The sequence below is a fragment of the Protomyctophum parallelum genome (assembly GCF_964188405.1).
Source record: "Protomyctophum parallelum genome assembly, chromosome: 13".
In the NCBI taxonomy this organism is placed as follows: Eukaryota; Metazoa; Chordata; class Actinopteri; order Myctophiformes; family Myctophidae; genus Protomyctophum; species Protomyctophum parallelum.
Window position 1 is genome coordinate 40,030,733 of NC_139708.1, and position 16,096 is coordinate 40,046,828.

General features: G+C 42.7%; 1 protein-coding gene across 1 annotated transcript; it reads right to left on the minus strand.

Moving 5' to 3' along the window:
- Positions 1 to 1,456: 1,456 nt before the first annotated feature.
- Positions 1,457 to 6,456, minus strand: LOC310869945 (uncharacterized protein). Its single transcript, XM_083780936.1, has 2 exons — positions 6,023 to 6,456; positions 1,457 to 3,233 (listed from the first exon to the last, which is right to left on the minus strand). The coding sequence occupies exons 1-2, from the start codon at positions 6,198 to 6,200 to the stop codon at positions 2,233 to 2,235; spliced, it is 1,179 nt and encodes a 392-aa protein (XP_083637062.1). The 5' UTR covers positions 6,201 to 6,456; the 3' UTR covers positions 1,457 to 2,232.
- Between the last annotated feature and the right edge of the window lie 9,640 nt (positions 6,457 to 16,096).

Genomic DNA, 16,096 nt, shown 5'->3' on the forward strand with positions numbered 1-16,096 from the left:
TTAATTGCACAGGTTTCTGTTAAAACTCCATCAGGCCTATAGATGTGATTTGAACGTTTTCTGGTCGTTTTTGTCCTGAAATGTCAAGATGAGCTTGAATGATAATAATAACCACTTTACTGAATTCCCTGGGTCCAAATTATATCGAAACGTGTTAATCTGTCTCTGTATGTTGTTTATTTCAAGAGTTAAGGTATTTTGTGTTAGCTTCCATTGTATGGTTAATTTGGGGAGTAGGTGTAGGAAAGGGTTAAAAATAACCACCATAGGACAGTTGACCCGGGCAACAAGACGAAATCGTAACTAGACACGTAGCTCTGATCCATAGCTCTAATGCGTTTGGACCAGAGCTAACTAGACACCATAAGGGTCCCAAAACAACATGCCTCTCAGCTGCCCTACAATGGGCTATTGCTTCTCTCACCTCATGTTTAGTAATTTGTATGTAATCATTGATTCTAATCAAGGAAAGCATGTATTGGATTAGTTTATAATACATGTCGTGTAGATTTTGTCACACAGTTGTCAGTTACAAATCACACAGTCACAAATAGTTTCCCTTTTCATTTTCTCATCCTCTATCATAAACCATTTTAATTTAGAATTGCACTGACATGTTTACTTTGGAGGTTTTTAATGTATATTTATTAGACAATGTGCATTGCTAGAGACATGTCAACCATATACCTGCCTGTAGGTGGAGGCCCTGGAAGACATCATTCCATTTGGTCAATTCCGATTCAATTTCAGAACGAAAATACATCGCATGGATGCATCTGGGACGTATCCTCAGTGATGTATCCCAAGGTCATCAGGGTTTTGGGTCTCACAAACATCATACCCCTCACTCAGGTGACCCAGCCGGGGTGATCAAGTCCCGACTTACGTTTTTTTGGGCTTCCTCCTCACGGAGGATGCAGGCTGGGGGCGCCAACCCATACTGCCAGTGCTGGGTGCCGTCTACATTCCGGCTGTCACCCGTCTCGCCGGTGGTCACCAGACTATATCTGGTTGTCACATAGTCTATTCCTATGAGTCACTATAAATAGAATGTTAATGTCAGTTCTCTTTATTCTCATCCATTTAATTTGCTTTCGTTTTCAGAATTATATATTCAGCCATTAATATATTGTATTTTGCTCTTGGTTCAATATATTAGATTTACATTTAAAGTAATATCTTAGCCTATCTTTCATTATTTCCCGTAATTCAACATATTATGATTTAGTTAAATCATTTAAACTTTTGGCAATCATCACTTCCTTCATCAATTATGCAAGTACACTATTATTCTTTAAACAGTTTTCATTTTATTTCCAAAAACCCTTCTATTCTGTCCTGCCAAATCACAATGATATCATATAATACAGGTGCACCTTACATTTCATGTTTATAACTTGTTTCATTGGTTTTCATACAATTAAGATTTACTGTGTTAGTGTAGTGGAGATAGTGCAATAGAAATATGAATGAATCTACATTTCCACAAGCTTCTCTAAAGTAGATCAAACAAAATGTACAGCAGTCATTTGTTGCATATCAAATGAATCAATTGAACAATGTATTGCCTAATCTGCAAGCCATGTCATCTCAGAGACAGATTCACGTGAATGTCTGATGACTGACCTGGACAAACTGGTTTATTTGTCAAGCTCTGTAATAGTTGGTCATTTTGCTTGTCATAGCATTTGGATAAACTCTTTCTTGGAAAAGATGGGTGGTCCTTAAAAGGACCGTTGTGTTTAGAGCAGACAGAACAGTTTACTTGGAGCTGGTATACTTGGTCACAGCCTTGGTGCCTTCAGACACGGCGTGCTTGGCCAGCTCACCGGGGAGCAGCAGGCGGTCTGAATCTCCCTGGATGAGATGGTGGAGCGCTTGTTGTAGTTAGCCAGTTTGGAGGCTTCACCGGCGATGCGCTCAAAGATGTCGTTGACGAAGGAGTTCATGATGCCCATGGCCTTGGAAGAGACACCGGTGTCAGGGTTGATGTAAACAAATCTTTGTGCTTTAAATGTCTGGTTTTATTGTATGGCATGTTCCATGTGCGATGTTACTGTACTTGCAGTAGAAATGATACATACTGTATTTATTTTATAACGTTTTGTTGGTTTTTAAGTGCACTATTAGGTTCTGAGCAGATTTATACCGCAGGCCAGTGAGGCCACAAACGGTCACAAGCTTATGGTCTCTCTCCTGCATGGAGTGCGTGCGTCGTCCTCTCGTGTCTCGTCAGCTGTCCGCTTTGCCTATACCGTTTGCGGCGTTATCGTCCGAATTATGCTGGTTGCGCATGTGACTGTTGCGCTGACTGCTTGTGCTGAAGAGTTTGCCGCACGCGGAACACTGGTACGGTTTCTCCCCTGTGTGACTCCTCCTGTGGATGGTCAGATTCTGGCTCTGGCTGAACGCCTTGCCGCAGATCTCACACGCGTACGGCTTCTCCCCGGAATGAGTCCTCGCGTGCATCACCAGGTGGTCCTTCCTGAAAAACGCCATTCCACAGACGTTGCACGCGTGCTCCCGTACGTCCGTGTGCGCTCTGGCGTGCACGACCATCAAGCCGTGCTTTGAGAACGTCCTTCCGCAAATGTGGCAAAAATGCGACTTGCTGTGGGCGCCTTTTAAATGACTTAACAACTCTTTCGTGGATGCGCAGGTTTTCCCACAAACGCCGCATTTGTTGATGTGCGATTTTACGTGCTTAACTAAAGCGCTTGCATAGTGAAAAGCCTTGCCGCACACGGGGCAAATTCTCGGGACAATTTTCGATGTCTTGATTTTTGCGACTCCTGTTGCCACGTTTACAATGTTTACTGTCTGATTCTTATCACAAGAGCGCTGTCTTTCATCGCCCATCATCCACTTCTCATCACTGCCGTCGTCATCGGGGGACAGTACGTATGTAAACTCTGCTCCATCTCGGTTGCACGGCTCGCTCTTCACGCCATCAGGAGAGGAACCGACCTCCGTCGTGATGATGAACTCGTCCTGCTCTTCTTTTAGCGTCTCGAGGTTTGGCCGAGTCATGCAGCTGTTCCACACCTCATGTTCAGTCTTTTCTGAAGGCCCTGGAAGGAACTCACGCCCCACACTGTGGTCCTCCGACTCCTCTGGCTTCTCAAGTGGTGCCCCCGGGGAGCCCGGGGGGAACGCCGGGGGTCCTTGGCCCTTCTCCTGCAGGAAGGGGATGTACACGTGGTCGGGTATGGTGCTTGTGCCCTCGATAGGATCTACAGTTGCAGCCAGGGGAAGACAGTGGGGGAAAGTGCTATCAAAGCAGAGACAAAAAACAAGGACACTCGGTCCGTTTAAAAACTTTAAACACGGCCCAGGCCGTGGCGTAACGGTCTGGGCACCGGACTGGTAATCCAGTCGCAGTGTGCCGCGGGTTCGACTCCCGAACCCGACACGGCCTTTACTGCATGTCATCCCCCCATCTCTCTCCCGTTTCCTGTCAGCCTACTGTCTGTCCCTTAAAAAATCAATAAAAGGCGTAAGCCGCAAAAAAAAAATATATCTTAAAAACTTTAAACACAACTTGCTGGGTGAATGGCTTGAGAAAGCTCATTAGATTTTATGAATCCTTGGGACCCCAATCAATCTACACTGAAATGTCCTCGATTTTGGGGATGACTACTGCTAAATATATTTTTGATAAATAATGATCACTATATACCGGTAATAACTAAGTGGGGACAGGCAAATATTAGAACAGCTAGAACGGTCAGGAGTGTTCAGTCATTTTCATAATGTAATAGAATTACATTACTTTAAACGCTAGGACAAACAAGACTTCTCATGCCATATCATGATATAAATGTATTGAAAATCTTAAACAATATCTATTCTCACATATCTCTCTACCGTTATTAGCCTAGTAGTGTTAGTAGTGTCTTTTGTGTTCGCCTGTTTTTGCCCGTCGGCCACCGGCCTACAGTACTTGGGCACCCGCTTCGACTGTTATCAATACTTGGGAACGATGCAACTTGCAACCTTTTGTGGTGGTTCTGGAAAACGGTGCATGCCACCGACTCGAGGCCGGGCACTGCACTCCATGTGGGGGTGTGGAACTTGTGTGTTGAATTTGAAGTCTCGAGTTACGTGCATTACAACCGTACACACACACACGCACGCAGACCGAGACGTGGCACATTTATAGTAGGATGCTGCAATTTCTGAAGAAGCCGGACAACAAGAGTGCAACATTATGTTGTACTCTTGCACAAGATGCAACAATAAATAACTCAAACTATTAGTGATATCGATATAACATTGATATTATATCCAGTGGACGGTAACTAAGTACATTTACTTGAATACCGTTACTTGGTACATTTCAGGAGTATGTGTACTACACAATTATGTAGTATTGTAGCCTATTGTACAAATATATATTTTTTTTAAGCCCGCAACATTTCTGTGAAAATAGCTGCCTTGTGACAGAGTTGTATATATTTTTTTTGTTGTCTATTTTCAGTATTATTAGTCCGGCAGCCGACAGGCTTCTTTTGTTTAAAGCGGGAAATTTGGTATACCGGAAGTCTTTTTTAGTGGCCTAAAATATTGTCTAGTACATCCACATCTGACCGGCTGTTAGTATTGGGCAATCTTTTTTATAGGAGTTTGTTGTGACGCTACCATTAACATCCTATGGCTGGCAAAAATGTCTAATTTTCCTTTTGCTCCAAGTAGCATGTGACATGTCAAACTAGGGGTTTATCGTGATTCTGAATCCATTCCAAGCATTATTTAGTTTTGCACAAAATGCACTCCTTGGGCTAAAAGCAGCCATAGCCACTTGCCCAAATGTGCCCAAAATGTGCTGACCTCATCACATTTGTCATGATGTCTATGGCCGTTTCGGATAAACTGGAACAAAAAAATGGCCGCCCCTTCCGTGAAAAGCACAGAAACAGTTCTAGAACTAGCTCTGGTCCATAGCGCTAATGCGTTGTGTTAGAGCTATTCTAGAACTAGCCCCTCTCGGAACCCTCCGTAAAGTTTTCTGAAATTTGGATGTTACTTTACGTAGGGTCCCTATGCATTTATTCCACAAGCTATGGTAGACATACAGTATGTACATAGGCTACCCTCCGTGCAGGCCGTGCTGCAGCCTTTTGGTGGTGGTGAGATGTTTCAAAATAAGCATAAATCGGCTATAGGAGACAACGGAAACGTGAGAGAATTTTCATTTGGCGCAGAAGCCGTTAAGTATTTTTAATCTTTGTTTGACCGGTGCTGGAGGCGGTACAATGGGAAGTCAAGGGATGAAGGAAGAGAATTTCAGAGCAGCCAAAACGGTCAAACAAAGGTTAAAAATACTTAACGGCGTCTGCGCCAAATGACATTTCTCTCACGTTTCCGTTGTCTCAAGGTCGATTTATGCTTCTTTTGAATCATCCAAAAGGCTGCAGCACGGCCTGCACGGAGGGTATGTAAATCTGTCTACCATAGCGCGTGGAATAAATGCATAGGGACCCTATGTAAAGTAACGAGAGGGGCTATTCTAGAACTAGCCATGGTTCACATGGTAACAAGACAACTCACCCCGTTTCTGTTTTCCTCCCAGAAGTTTCCCCAGTGAGGGGTGGGAGAGGCTGGACAGCAGACGGCTGGACTTTGAATTTCTCCAACTATAAACTTTCATGACAGCAGACAGCCTAAGTACAAATATAATTTATGAAAAGCTACTACAGTGAAGTCTGTTCACAGAAATTGTAGGATATGTGGGGATTATCTAACGGGGTACCATTTCAGTGGGCAAAACCTTACATACATATACTAAATAATACAAAATTGTTTATAGAGTCAATATAAGTTAAATAATATAGCCTTTCCACAGGAGTATCTTTTCAACTCACTGGTGAAAATTCCGGGAAGGAAAACGGGCAAGCACCGGGGTGAGTTGTCCAGTATTCGTTCACATGACGCTCGTATCATGACAGTCATGTTTCTGAGATATTATAGATTTCTAGAACAAAAGTTGTTCTCGTGGAATGGTGGTCATTCATTCACTCACACAGGCCTGTGGTGTTGTTGTCTCTGAGAAGGGCCAGTTCTTGCCGCAGGAGACAAATCTCCTCTCTGGACCTGGACACTTCCACCCGGTACAAGGACAGGGTCTTCTCCACCTCTCCACAGATGTCCACAACCGCGGCGGACAGCCGCTCCGACACGAAGGCGCTGAGGTGAAACATGTCGTCAGATCTGATCTGATCTCCAGAGATCAGTGGATGATTTCTGTACAGAGAAGTGTGTGATGTTGTTGTTTCCCTGTTGGCCACCCACAGCAAGTTGTAGTCTCTGAAAATAGCCCCTGTGCAGAAATTACAAATGTGCAGATTGACACTCTTTACACAGAATTTCGCGAAAACAACTACACACAGCAGGGCGGTGCACTGCAGAGCATCAAACGTATAATATTTTGATTGTAAGCACAGAACCCAGCGAAGCACTGCTCTGACTGCTGTCCTTCTTTTTTGGTTTCCGGCAGAGTTTCCGGCAGGCTGTGCAATCTAGTAAACCCAAGAGTAAACCTGGTGAGGCGAGGTTAGCAATCTAGTGCAATACTGCCCTCCACAGTTCGTTTATCGTAAAGTAAATTAAAACAGTGTCCACCCTAGTGATCCCAGCAGACAGTCACTTGAGTCTGAGTAAACTGTAGTGTGAATTCCGCCCTCAGCACACTATCAAAATCTTCTCCAGTGACGTCCTCATAATTTTAAAATCCCTTTGATGCTTCCATCATGCAGTACCCCCTCTTGCAAAGGTTTCTATTAACACTCCATTTACATTTACTTGTAGGCCTACTGTGGATTCAGCGTACACCAATTTAATCAAATTAATACAATCCTGATTAAAACCATACCTTTAAGACCTTCCATAAATACTCCCTGGAATTTTCATACCCAATTATATATTATAAAATCCCCAGATTATCCCACATGTCTGTTCTTTTTCAATAAGTTATTTTGTTTGTAATGTTTATTCATTAGGGCAGTTTAGGTTATACAATACACATGAGTCATTCAATCATAGTGTCTGATATAAATATGTCTTATCTGTTTACAAACTAATGCCCAGTGGTCAATGTCCCATATCCTCCTGAACTTTGGCCCATGCCATTCATATTGTCACCTTATTCTCCCATATCATCATTTTACCCTTAGTCTACTTACTGCCTGTTTACTCCGGGTTGTTCTTCTTATCATCATTAATGTCATGTCATCCATGTTTATGGCCAAAATATGTTTTCATCTGTCCCATTTAATATCTTGTTCGGTCGCCATACTGTCTCTATTAGGTTTTCCCCAGTCAAGTCAACTCGCAATGAGAGGTCTACTGCATGGCCTAGTGAGAAAAGAGATAGCTGCTCACTGGGAGTGTTTTTCTCTGCCCAAAGTTCACAGTGCAGGGAAAGTTATCAACAAGTTGCCATAGCAACGCCAGCCTCTGTGCTTTCCCGGTCTATGGCCATCAATGACTGAACCGGAAGATGAACTCAACGGTCGCTACGCCATCCTCATCATCAATGCATTGGACTAATGAGAGACCGCCAACCCTGGTCTCGTCATCTGACTTTGCGGAGATGATTAATCTCCAGCCAATGAACTTCAACAAATCTGACGTGATCTGCACTATTAATGCCTGGGACATACTGTTCGGTTCAGTTCGGATCCACTTTGGAACCATTTGAATACTCTAAATTATTTGGATGTAAATACTATTATGTAGCACATTCTCTATGTAAATTGACTTTATACCAACTAAATAATTGTTAAAACCCTAAACTCCTCTCAGAACCTTATTTCATTTGTCTCCAGTTATTTTTTTAAGGTATCTTTCTATTTTTTATGGTACACTGGCTGTCATTAATTCATTCATTTTTAAGGTAAATACAGCACGGTATTTGGTCTGCTGGGTTATTTGAAGGTATATATTTACAGTAAATTATCATTACACAATAGATATAATTTATTTTTATCCTTTAGTGTCGTCCTTTTTTCTTTTTTAAAAAAAGACAAAAATAAATCACCTACATTCAATACATCAAAAAACAAAACAATAAACACAATGAAGTAGAAATAAAGGGGAAAAAAGATCATTGGTTGTTTTTGTATTAGTTCATTCGAGCAATAGGCTACATCAGCTATACAAAGACACATCAAGCATTTCCTTGTAATGTTTCAAAACAATTCATCAGCTATATTGAGACAAACCAGGCGTTACTGTCCTCGTTGACCAGGGTTTTCAATCATGTCACGTCTACCTACCCAAGTACCGGTAATATATTATATTTTCGTGAAAATGTCTTCATTGCCTTTAGACCTAGCACTCATTCTCTCCATTATCTCGGTGCCACTGTGTTGTTGGTTTATCCATAATCCAATTGAAAGGGAAGGGATACATTTTCTGGCCAGAACTAATAATTTTTGAAGAAGCATAACATTAGGTGGGTTCAGGGACATGGTCCGGTCTGGAAGGCTGAGCATAAAGAGACCTGGTTTCATTTCAATGTTACATACAAAAAAACTCATTGGAAATAAAGAACCATAATTTGGAGATTGTCAAGCAGTCCCAAAAGCAGTGCATATAAGTACCATTTTTGTCTTTACATTTTGAGCATAATGGAGATCTTGAGGGGTCGACAGGTATGGTGTCCTGTGCCGTCTATGCAGTGTATTGCAAGTATTTTATAATCTTGTGTCTCACGTCTCCAATTATCTACGTTATATGAGGACCCTTTTTGAGGGGTCCTAGCCCCTCCTATATACAGCTTTGTCACAACACGTGTCACATTTGCCATTGACAATGAAAGGATAATTTTAAGTTAAATTTATTTTCTAAACAGTGCAACTGTTTTAATTCAGCTCGGGCTTATATACATATATATCACATAAATTCAGTTGTTATCTTACATTTCATATGATTGATAAGAGCGCCCCTCACTTCACACAGGTGTGATTTTTGATTCCATCATTATAAGCAGAGGCTAGCAGATCGACTAATTTGTTTGTACAAGAGAGATAGAACTCATTAGGCAGGCCATCAGGGCCTGGAGATTTACCCCTAAACAACTCACCTCATGTTTAGTAATTTCCCCAACATGCATTTGTATGTGAATGAATCAAGGAAAGCATGCAACTTAGATTCGTTTATATTAATTTTCTGGTATAAATTCACACATAGTTCTCTAATAGTTTCCCTTTAAATTTTCTCATTCTCTATCATAATAGCGTTTTCATTTAGAATTGCACTGACATGTTTACTTTGTGTCATACATATAGCTGCCTGTAGGCAGAGGCCCTGGGAGACATCATTGAATTTGGTCAATTCCGATTCCATTTCAGTTAATTTCTCCTTATCCTCATCCATTTTATTTGCTTTCGTTTTCAGATTGATATATTCAGCCATTAATGAAATGTATTTTATTAAGGTTCAGGTTTATTTTTGTCATAATGTATAAACACAGCAGATGAATACAATGGAAATCATTTTGCTCCGAGCACTCTCAGTCTTAAGGCAATATACACAAGAACACAACAACTATAGTGCAAAGAAACAGTAGTGCAAACAGACAACAAGAAAGTGCAATGTAAAGTGTCAGTGCGTACAGTGCAAGGTCAGCTGTTCATCAGCCTGGATGCCTGAGGGGAAGAAAATGTTACCAAGACGGTGGTGTGAGGTTTGATGCTCTGGTAGCGTTTTTTGGAAGGGAGTATAGTTGGAACAGGGTATGGGCGGGATGGTTGGTGTCTTTAATGATGTTGTGGGCTTTTTTTGTTTTGCTCTTGGTTCAATATTTTAGATTTATATTTAAAGTGATATCTCAGCCTATCTTTCATTATTTACCATGAATCAACATATGATTTAGTTAAAACATTTAAACTTTTGGCAATCATCACTTAATTCCTTCTTCAATTCTGCAAGCACACCATTATTCTTTAAACAGTTCACATTTAATAAAATAAATAAAAGAAAAAAAACTTCTTCTTGCCTGCCAAATCACAATGATAGAAAACAGGTGCACTTACATTTCATGTGTTTATAACTTGTTTCATTGGGTTTTAATACAATTGAGATTTTTCGTGTAGTGGAGCTAGTGTAATAGAAATATGAATGAATCTACATTTCCACAAGCTTCTCTAATGTAGTTCATACAAACTTTACAGCAGTCATTTGTTGCATATGAAATTAATTAACAATTGAACAATTTATTGCCTAATCGGCAAGTCCCATGTCATCTCTGAGCACCTTGACAAACTGGTTTAGTTATATACACAACAAAGGTATCTTTCCTTCAAGTTGTACTGCTCGATTCCCAAAGGTGTAAATTGCCTTGAAAAGAAAAAAAGGAATCCAAGGAGTGCCCTGGATTAGATTTTTCTTTTTAAGTCTGCAATTTGGGAATCAAGCAGTACAACTTGAAGGAAAGATACCCGTTTGGTATATGGTTCTAACTTCTACCTGTATTACCAAAGAGCACCCATGTAAGAGCCACTAACTGATCACTTCAGCGCTTCCATTTCTCTATTTTTAAACTGGTTTAGTCAAGCTCTGGAATAGTTGGTCATTTTGCTTGTCATAGTATTTGGATCAACTCTTTCTTGAAAAGATGGGTGGTCCTTAAAAGGACCGTTGTGTTTAGAGCAGACAGAACAGTTTACTTGGAGCTGGTGTACTTGGTCACAGCCTTGGTGCCTTCAGACACGGCATGCTTGGCCAGCTCACCGGGGAGCAGCAGGCGGACGGCGGTCTGAATGTCCCTGGATGAGATGGTGCGGCGCTTGTTGTAGTTAGCCAGTTTGGAGGCGATGCGCTCAAAGATGTCATTGACGAAGGAGTTCATGATGCCCATGGCCTTGGAAGAGATACCCGTGTCAGGGTGGACCTGCTTCAGGACTTTGATTGGTGGGTCCCAAACATTTTCAGGTCAAGGACCCCCAAATTGGCACAAATTAGCCCACAGACCCCTATTTGAAAAGATATGTCAAGATTTTTACGTCTCTAGCAGTGATTCTCACCCCGTTTAATTTCAAGGACCCCAAATTTGACATGCATTAGTCTACGGACCCCCATTTAATGACATTTCTATCTCTGGGACCCCCAATTCATATTGTAAAATCAATGTTAATTAAACTCCAATTAAACTCTAAAGGTCATTACACACTGGCGAATTAGCGACGCGATGCGAATAAGCGATCTGGAAATGCGAAATATTGCATGTTGCAGTTCGCCTGCGAATCTCTGCAAAATACGACACCAGAGCGAACAAATAAAAGCGAAAACGGTCGCATTTTCACACATTCGCCACTGATGTGGAAGCTTGCATGGACTTCAATAGTTTATTTCTAAATGCAAATTATTCGCACGAATATATCGCGTCGCCAATTCGCCAGTGTGTAATGACCTTAAGGGTTACAGGCCCATAAGGGTCCATTTGCATCAAGGATCCCTGGGTGTCTCCGGACCCCACTTTGGGAACCACTGACGTAGATGGCGTAGCTCTCCTTCCTAGACTGTCTGTGCAGACTTGGTGCATTTATAGTTATCTCACAATACTTGTAACCTCTAATTGAATTATTCTTCACTAAACTATCTAAACCTTTTTTTTCCGGTGTCACCATTGTGAGCTTGTAGATCGGCTATTTTCAGCGAGTGTAAAATTTGCCATTATGATGGCATCAAGGCCTTTTTTCTTTTCAAGTCTGCAATTTACACCTTTGGGAATCAAGCAGTACAATATTATGACGGCATCAAGGCCCGCAAAAATACATTTTAGTTGACTAAATCAACTGTAGATTTAGTCTACAAATATCTTATGACATTTAGTCGACTAAACTAGACTAAAATTCCAGGTGACTATAATGTGACTAAAACTAAATTAAAATAATTCAAAAGACTATGGCTAAAAATAAAAATAGCTGTAAAAAACACTGCCTTGAATCGTTAAAGGGAACAAAGTCTGGAATCTGACCATTTTCAATTCTGATGAATCTGAATTATACATACTGTATTTATTTATAATTTTTTGTGGGTTTTTAAGTGCACCATTAGGTTCTGGGCAGATTCATACCTCAGGCCACAAACGGTCACAAGCGTACGGTCTCTCTCCTGTGTAGAGTGTGTGCGTCGTCTTCTCGTGTCTCGTCAGCTGTCCGCTTTGCCTAAACCGTTTGCGGCGTGCGGTCTCTCGTCCGAATTATGCTGGTTGCGCATGTGACTGTTGCGCTGACTGCTGGTGATGAAGAGTTTGCCGCACGTGGAACACGGGTACGGTTTCTCTCCCGTGTGACTCCTCCTGTGGATGGTCAGACTCTGGCTCTGGCTGAACGCCTTGCCGCAGATGTCACACGCGTACGGCTTCTCCCCGGAATGAGTCCTCATGTGAACCACCAGGTGGTCCTTCCTGAAAAAGGCCTTTCCACAGACGTCGCACGCATGCTCCCGTACGTCCGTGTGCGCTCTGGCGTGCGCGATCATCAAGCAGTGCTTTGAAAACGTTCTTCCGCAAACGAGACAAAAATGCGACTTGCTGTGGGCGCCTTTTAAATGACGTAGCAACTCTTTCGTGGAAGCGCAGGCTTTCCCACAAACGCCACATTTGTCGTTGTGTGTTTTTATGTGCTTCATTAAAGTGTGTGTGTATTCAAACCCCTTGCCGCACACGGGGCAAATGTTTATCGATGTAGAATTATTACAAAGCGATGTTGTTGCGACTCCCACCTCCTCATGACCATCACTGAGAACTGTTCCCACGTTTAGCATATTTACTGTCCGATTCTCATCACAAGAGCGCTGTCTTTCATCGCCCATCACCCAGTCCTCATCGTTGCCGTAGTCATCGGGGGACAGTACGTACGTAAACTCCATCTCCGCTCCATCTTGGTCGCACGGCTCACTCTTCACACCATCAGGAGAGGAACGGACCTCCGTTGCGATGATAAACTCGCCGTGCTCTTTTTTTAGTTGCGGCGTCTCGAGGTTTGGCTGAGCCATGCAGCTGTTCCACACGTCGTGTTCTGTCTTTTCTGAAGGCCCTGGAAGGAACTCACGCCTCACACTGTGGTCCTCCGACTCCTCTGGCTTCTCAAGTGGAAGGGGGGAGCCCGGGGGGAACGCCGGGGGTCCTCGGCCCTTCTCCTGCAGGAAGGGGATGTACGCGTGGTCGGGTATGGTGCTTGTGCCCTCGATAGGATCTATAGTTGCAGCCAGGGGAAGACAGTGGGGGAAAGTTAGCTATCAAACAGAAACAAAAAACAAGCACACTTGGGCGAATGGCTCAAGAAAGCTCATACAATAGAAAGAATAGCCATAACTGCAGGCTTTCCCACTACGATTCCATGGACACTCATTTGATTATTTTTGAGTGGTGAAGCCACTCTAAGGAACAGCAATAGCAATATTTGTCCCTCTGTATGTCTGTTTAGAGTACGTGTTTCACGTGTTATTTATGTGTAACACAAATCGGCATTTTGTGCCGACACAAACATTAATGCCCACTCAATGCTGCTAAGATGCCTTTAATTTAAATACAATAGGGGTTTGTGAAATAAAAGCTGCATTTATTGTGCATTGTGCAATATATGTCAAGTGCAATTATGTGTGTGTAGTGATGCACTGATCGGTTGGCACTTTCAATTTCGTTGAACATGTTACAATGGCAGTAAAGATCTAAATGCCATTGACAATGAAAGGATAATTTACGTCATATGTGTCTGTCGCAAATGGGCTTTTGTGCTAAACACAAATATTAAATGCCATTGACAATGAAAGAAGAATTTACGTCTTTGTGTCTGAGCAAATTGACATGTTACGTCATGATGATGTACGATAATAAGAGCGCCCCCCCCCCACTTCACACGGGTGTGATTTATTTTTTAAAGCAAGTACTCCAGCTCCTTCTATGGACTAGACTAGAGCTAGTTCTGTACCATCCATTGTTTACATTACAAACTGAAGCTAGCATGTTAGCACTGTGCTATCGACGAGGCAGTCTGTATTTTCAGGAGCCTAAAAGTTGCTTCGGATAAACTGGAACTAAAACAATGTCCGCCGGATCCGTGAAAGTACGGAACCAATTCTAGAACCAAAGTTGTTCTCGTGGAAAAGTGGTCATTCATTCACTCACACAGGCCTGTTGTGGTGTTGTCTCTGAGAAGGGCCAGTTCTTGCCGCAGGAGACAGATCTCCTCTCTGGACCTGGACACTTCCACCCGGTACAAGGACAGGGTCTTCTCCACCTCTCCACAGATGTCCACAACCGCGGCGGACAGCCGCTCCGACACGAAGGCGCTGAGGTGTAACATGTCGTCTGATCTGATCTGATCTCCAGAAATCAGTGGATGTCTGTACAGAGAAGTGTGTGATGTTGTTGTTTAGTAGTAAACACAGCAGGGCTGTGCACTGCAGAGCAAAATGTAAATATAATAGTTTGATTGTAACAAAGAACAGTAGAACAGAACACACACCGGCGTAAGCAGCTGTCTGTAGTAGTGGGCCGTTGTGAGAGTGTTTACTTTAGCCAGCGCTTCTTCCGGACGGTGGACGATCTCTTCTGCTGGTTTCCGGCAGGCTTTGCAATCTAGTGAAATGCTGCCCTCTACAGTTCGGAGTATCACATTCCCCTCTCCCATATAGTCCATTCAGTCACTAACTGTGAATTCCTCCCTCAGCACATTTCTGATTTCTCAGAGATTCAGCCATCTCTATTGCCCCAATCATCACCCACATACGGTAGTAAACCTCTCCATCAAACAGGGACAGGTCCCCCAAGATTTCAAACTGGCCAAAGTAACCCCCAACTACCGCCCTATTTCTATTCTTAGCTTCATCTCGAAAGTGATGGGAAAAATAGTCTATGAACAGGTTGAAAAGTACCGCCTCCTCTATTTGAGCGACCACATCAAACACAAGGTGGATGCTGGCAAAATTGGCAAATGCTGCGGTCATGTTGGACCTCCAAAAGCCTTTTTGACACCGTGAACCACTCCATACTGGTTAACAAGCTAAAAGCAATTGGTTTTGATAGCACATCAGTGAGCTGGATGCTCACTGAAAATCTGAAAACCCCACCCACCCCTTTTCTTTTTTAATATATTTTTCACCCCTGTGTCAATCATCTAATGTGATCCTGGGCTCTACACACCCTCCACCGAGAGCAACGGACTTGAACGCATGCTTCCTTCATGCCTGAGTGTCCAAGTTGCTCCTTTTCACTTGACAGGGGGGAGTTTCCGTGGTTGGACGTAGCGCGTGGAAGGAACACGTTATTCCAACCAGTTCCTTTCCCCTCCATCAGGCGCCCCGGCTAGCCAGGGGGAGGCAGTTTAGTGACCAGGATTACTGCAACGGTTTTGTGAGGGTACCTACCCTAGGGGACACGGGGAGAACATGCAAACTCCACACAGAAAGGCCCTTTCGCCAACCCCTCTGTCGGGTATGGGCACTGATGACGCGGAGGAGGAAACACACCGCCAGCACCCACAGAATCCCGAGCGGGAATCGAACCCAGGACCTTCTAGCTGTGAGGCGACAGCAACTGTGACACCAACTGTGCCACCCTGCCCCTACCCACTAACCTGACGCTGCCAGATCCAAGAAGCTTGCTACACAAGTTTTAAGACCTCCCAAAAATACTCCCTGGAAATGAAATCAAAAGCCTTAAGGTCTAAACTTACAATAAATAATTCCTCATTTGCATACCCTAGTAGTTATATCTCTCCCCATATTATGCCACATCAACCTTCCCTTAATGACACATGTTTGTTCTTTTTCAATAAGTTCTACGTCCATTAATGTAACATGTCTCCAGTGTTGGGGAGTATTAAGCTACATGTAGCTGAGCTACGTAGCTGAGCTACATTTTGCTGTAGCTTGTGGTATTTTAGCTACATTCATATTTGTGTACCTCGTCAAGTAGCTCAGCTACCTTTTGGGTCATTTTTTGTAGCTTAGCTACTCAAGTTACAAGCTACAATTTTGGGCAATAACATGAAAGAAATATATTAATTTTGACCATTGGTTGCTGTGTTAATTCTTGTACTAGAACCCCCTTTGAAAAATCAAGGACTGTTCCTTTTTCTGATTGCTT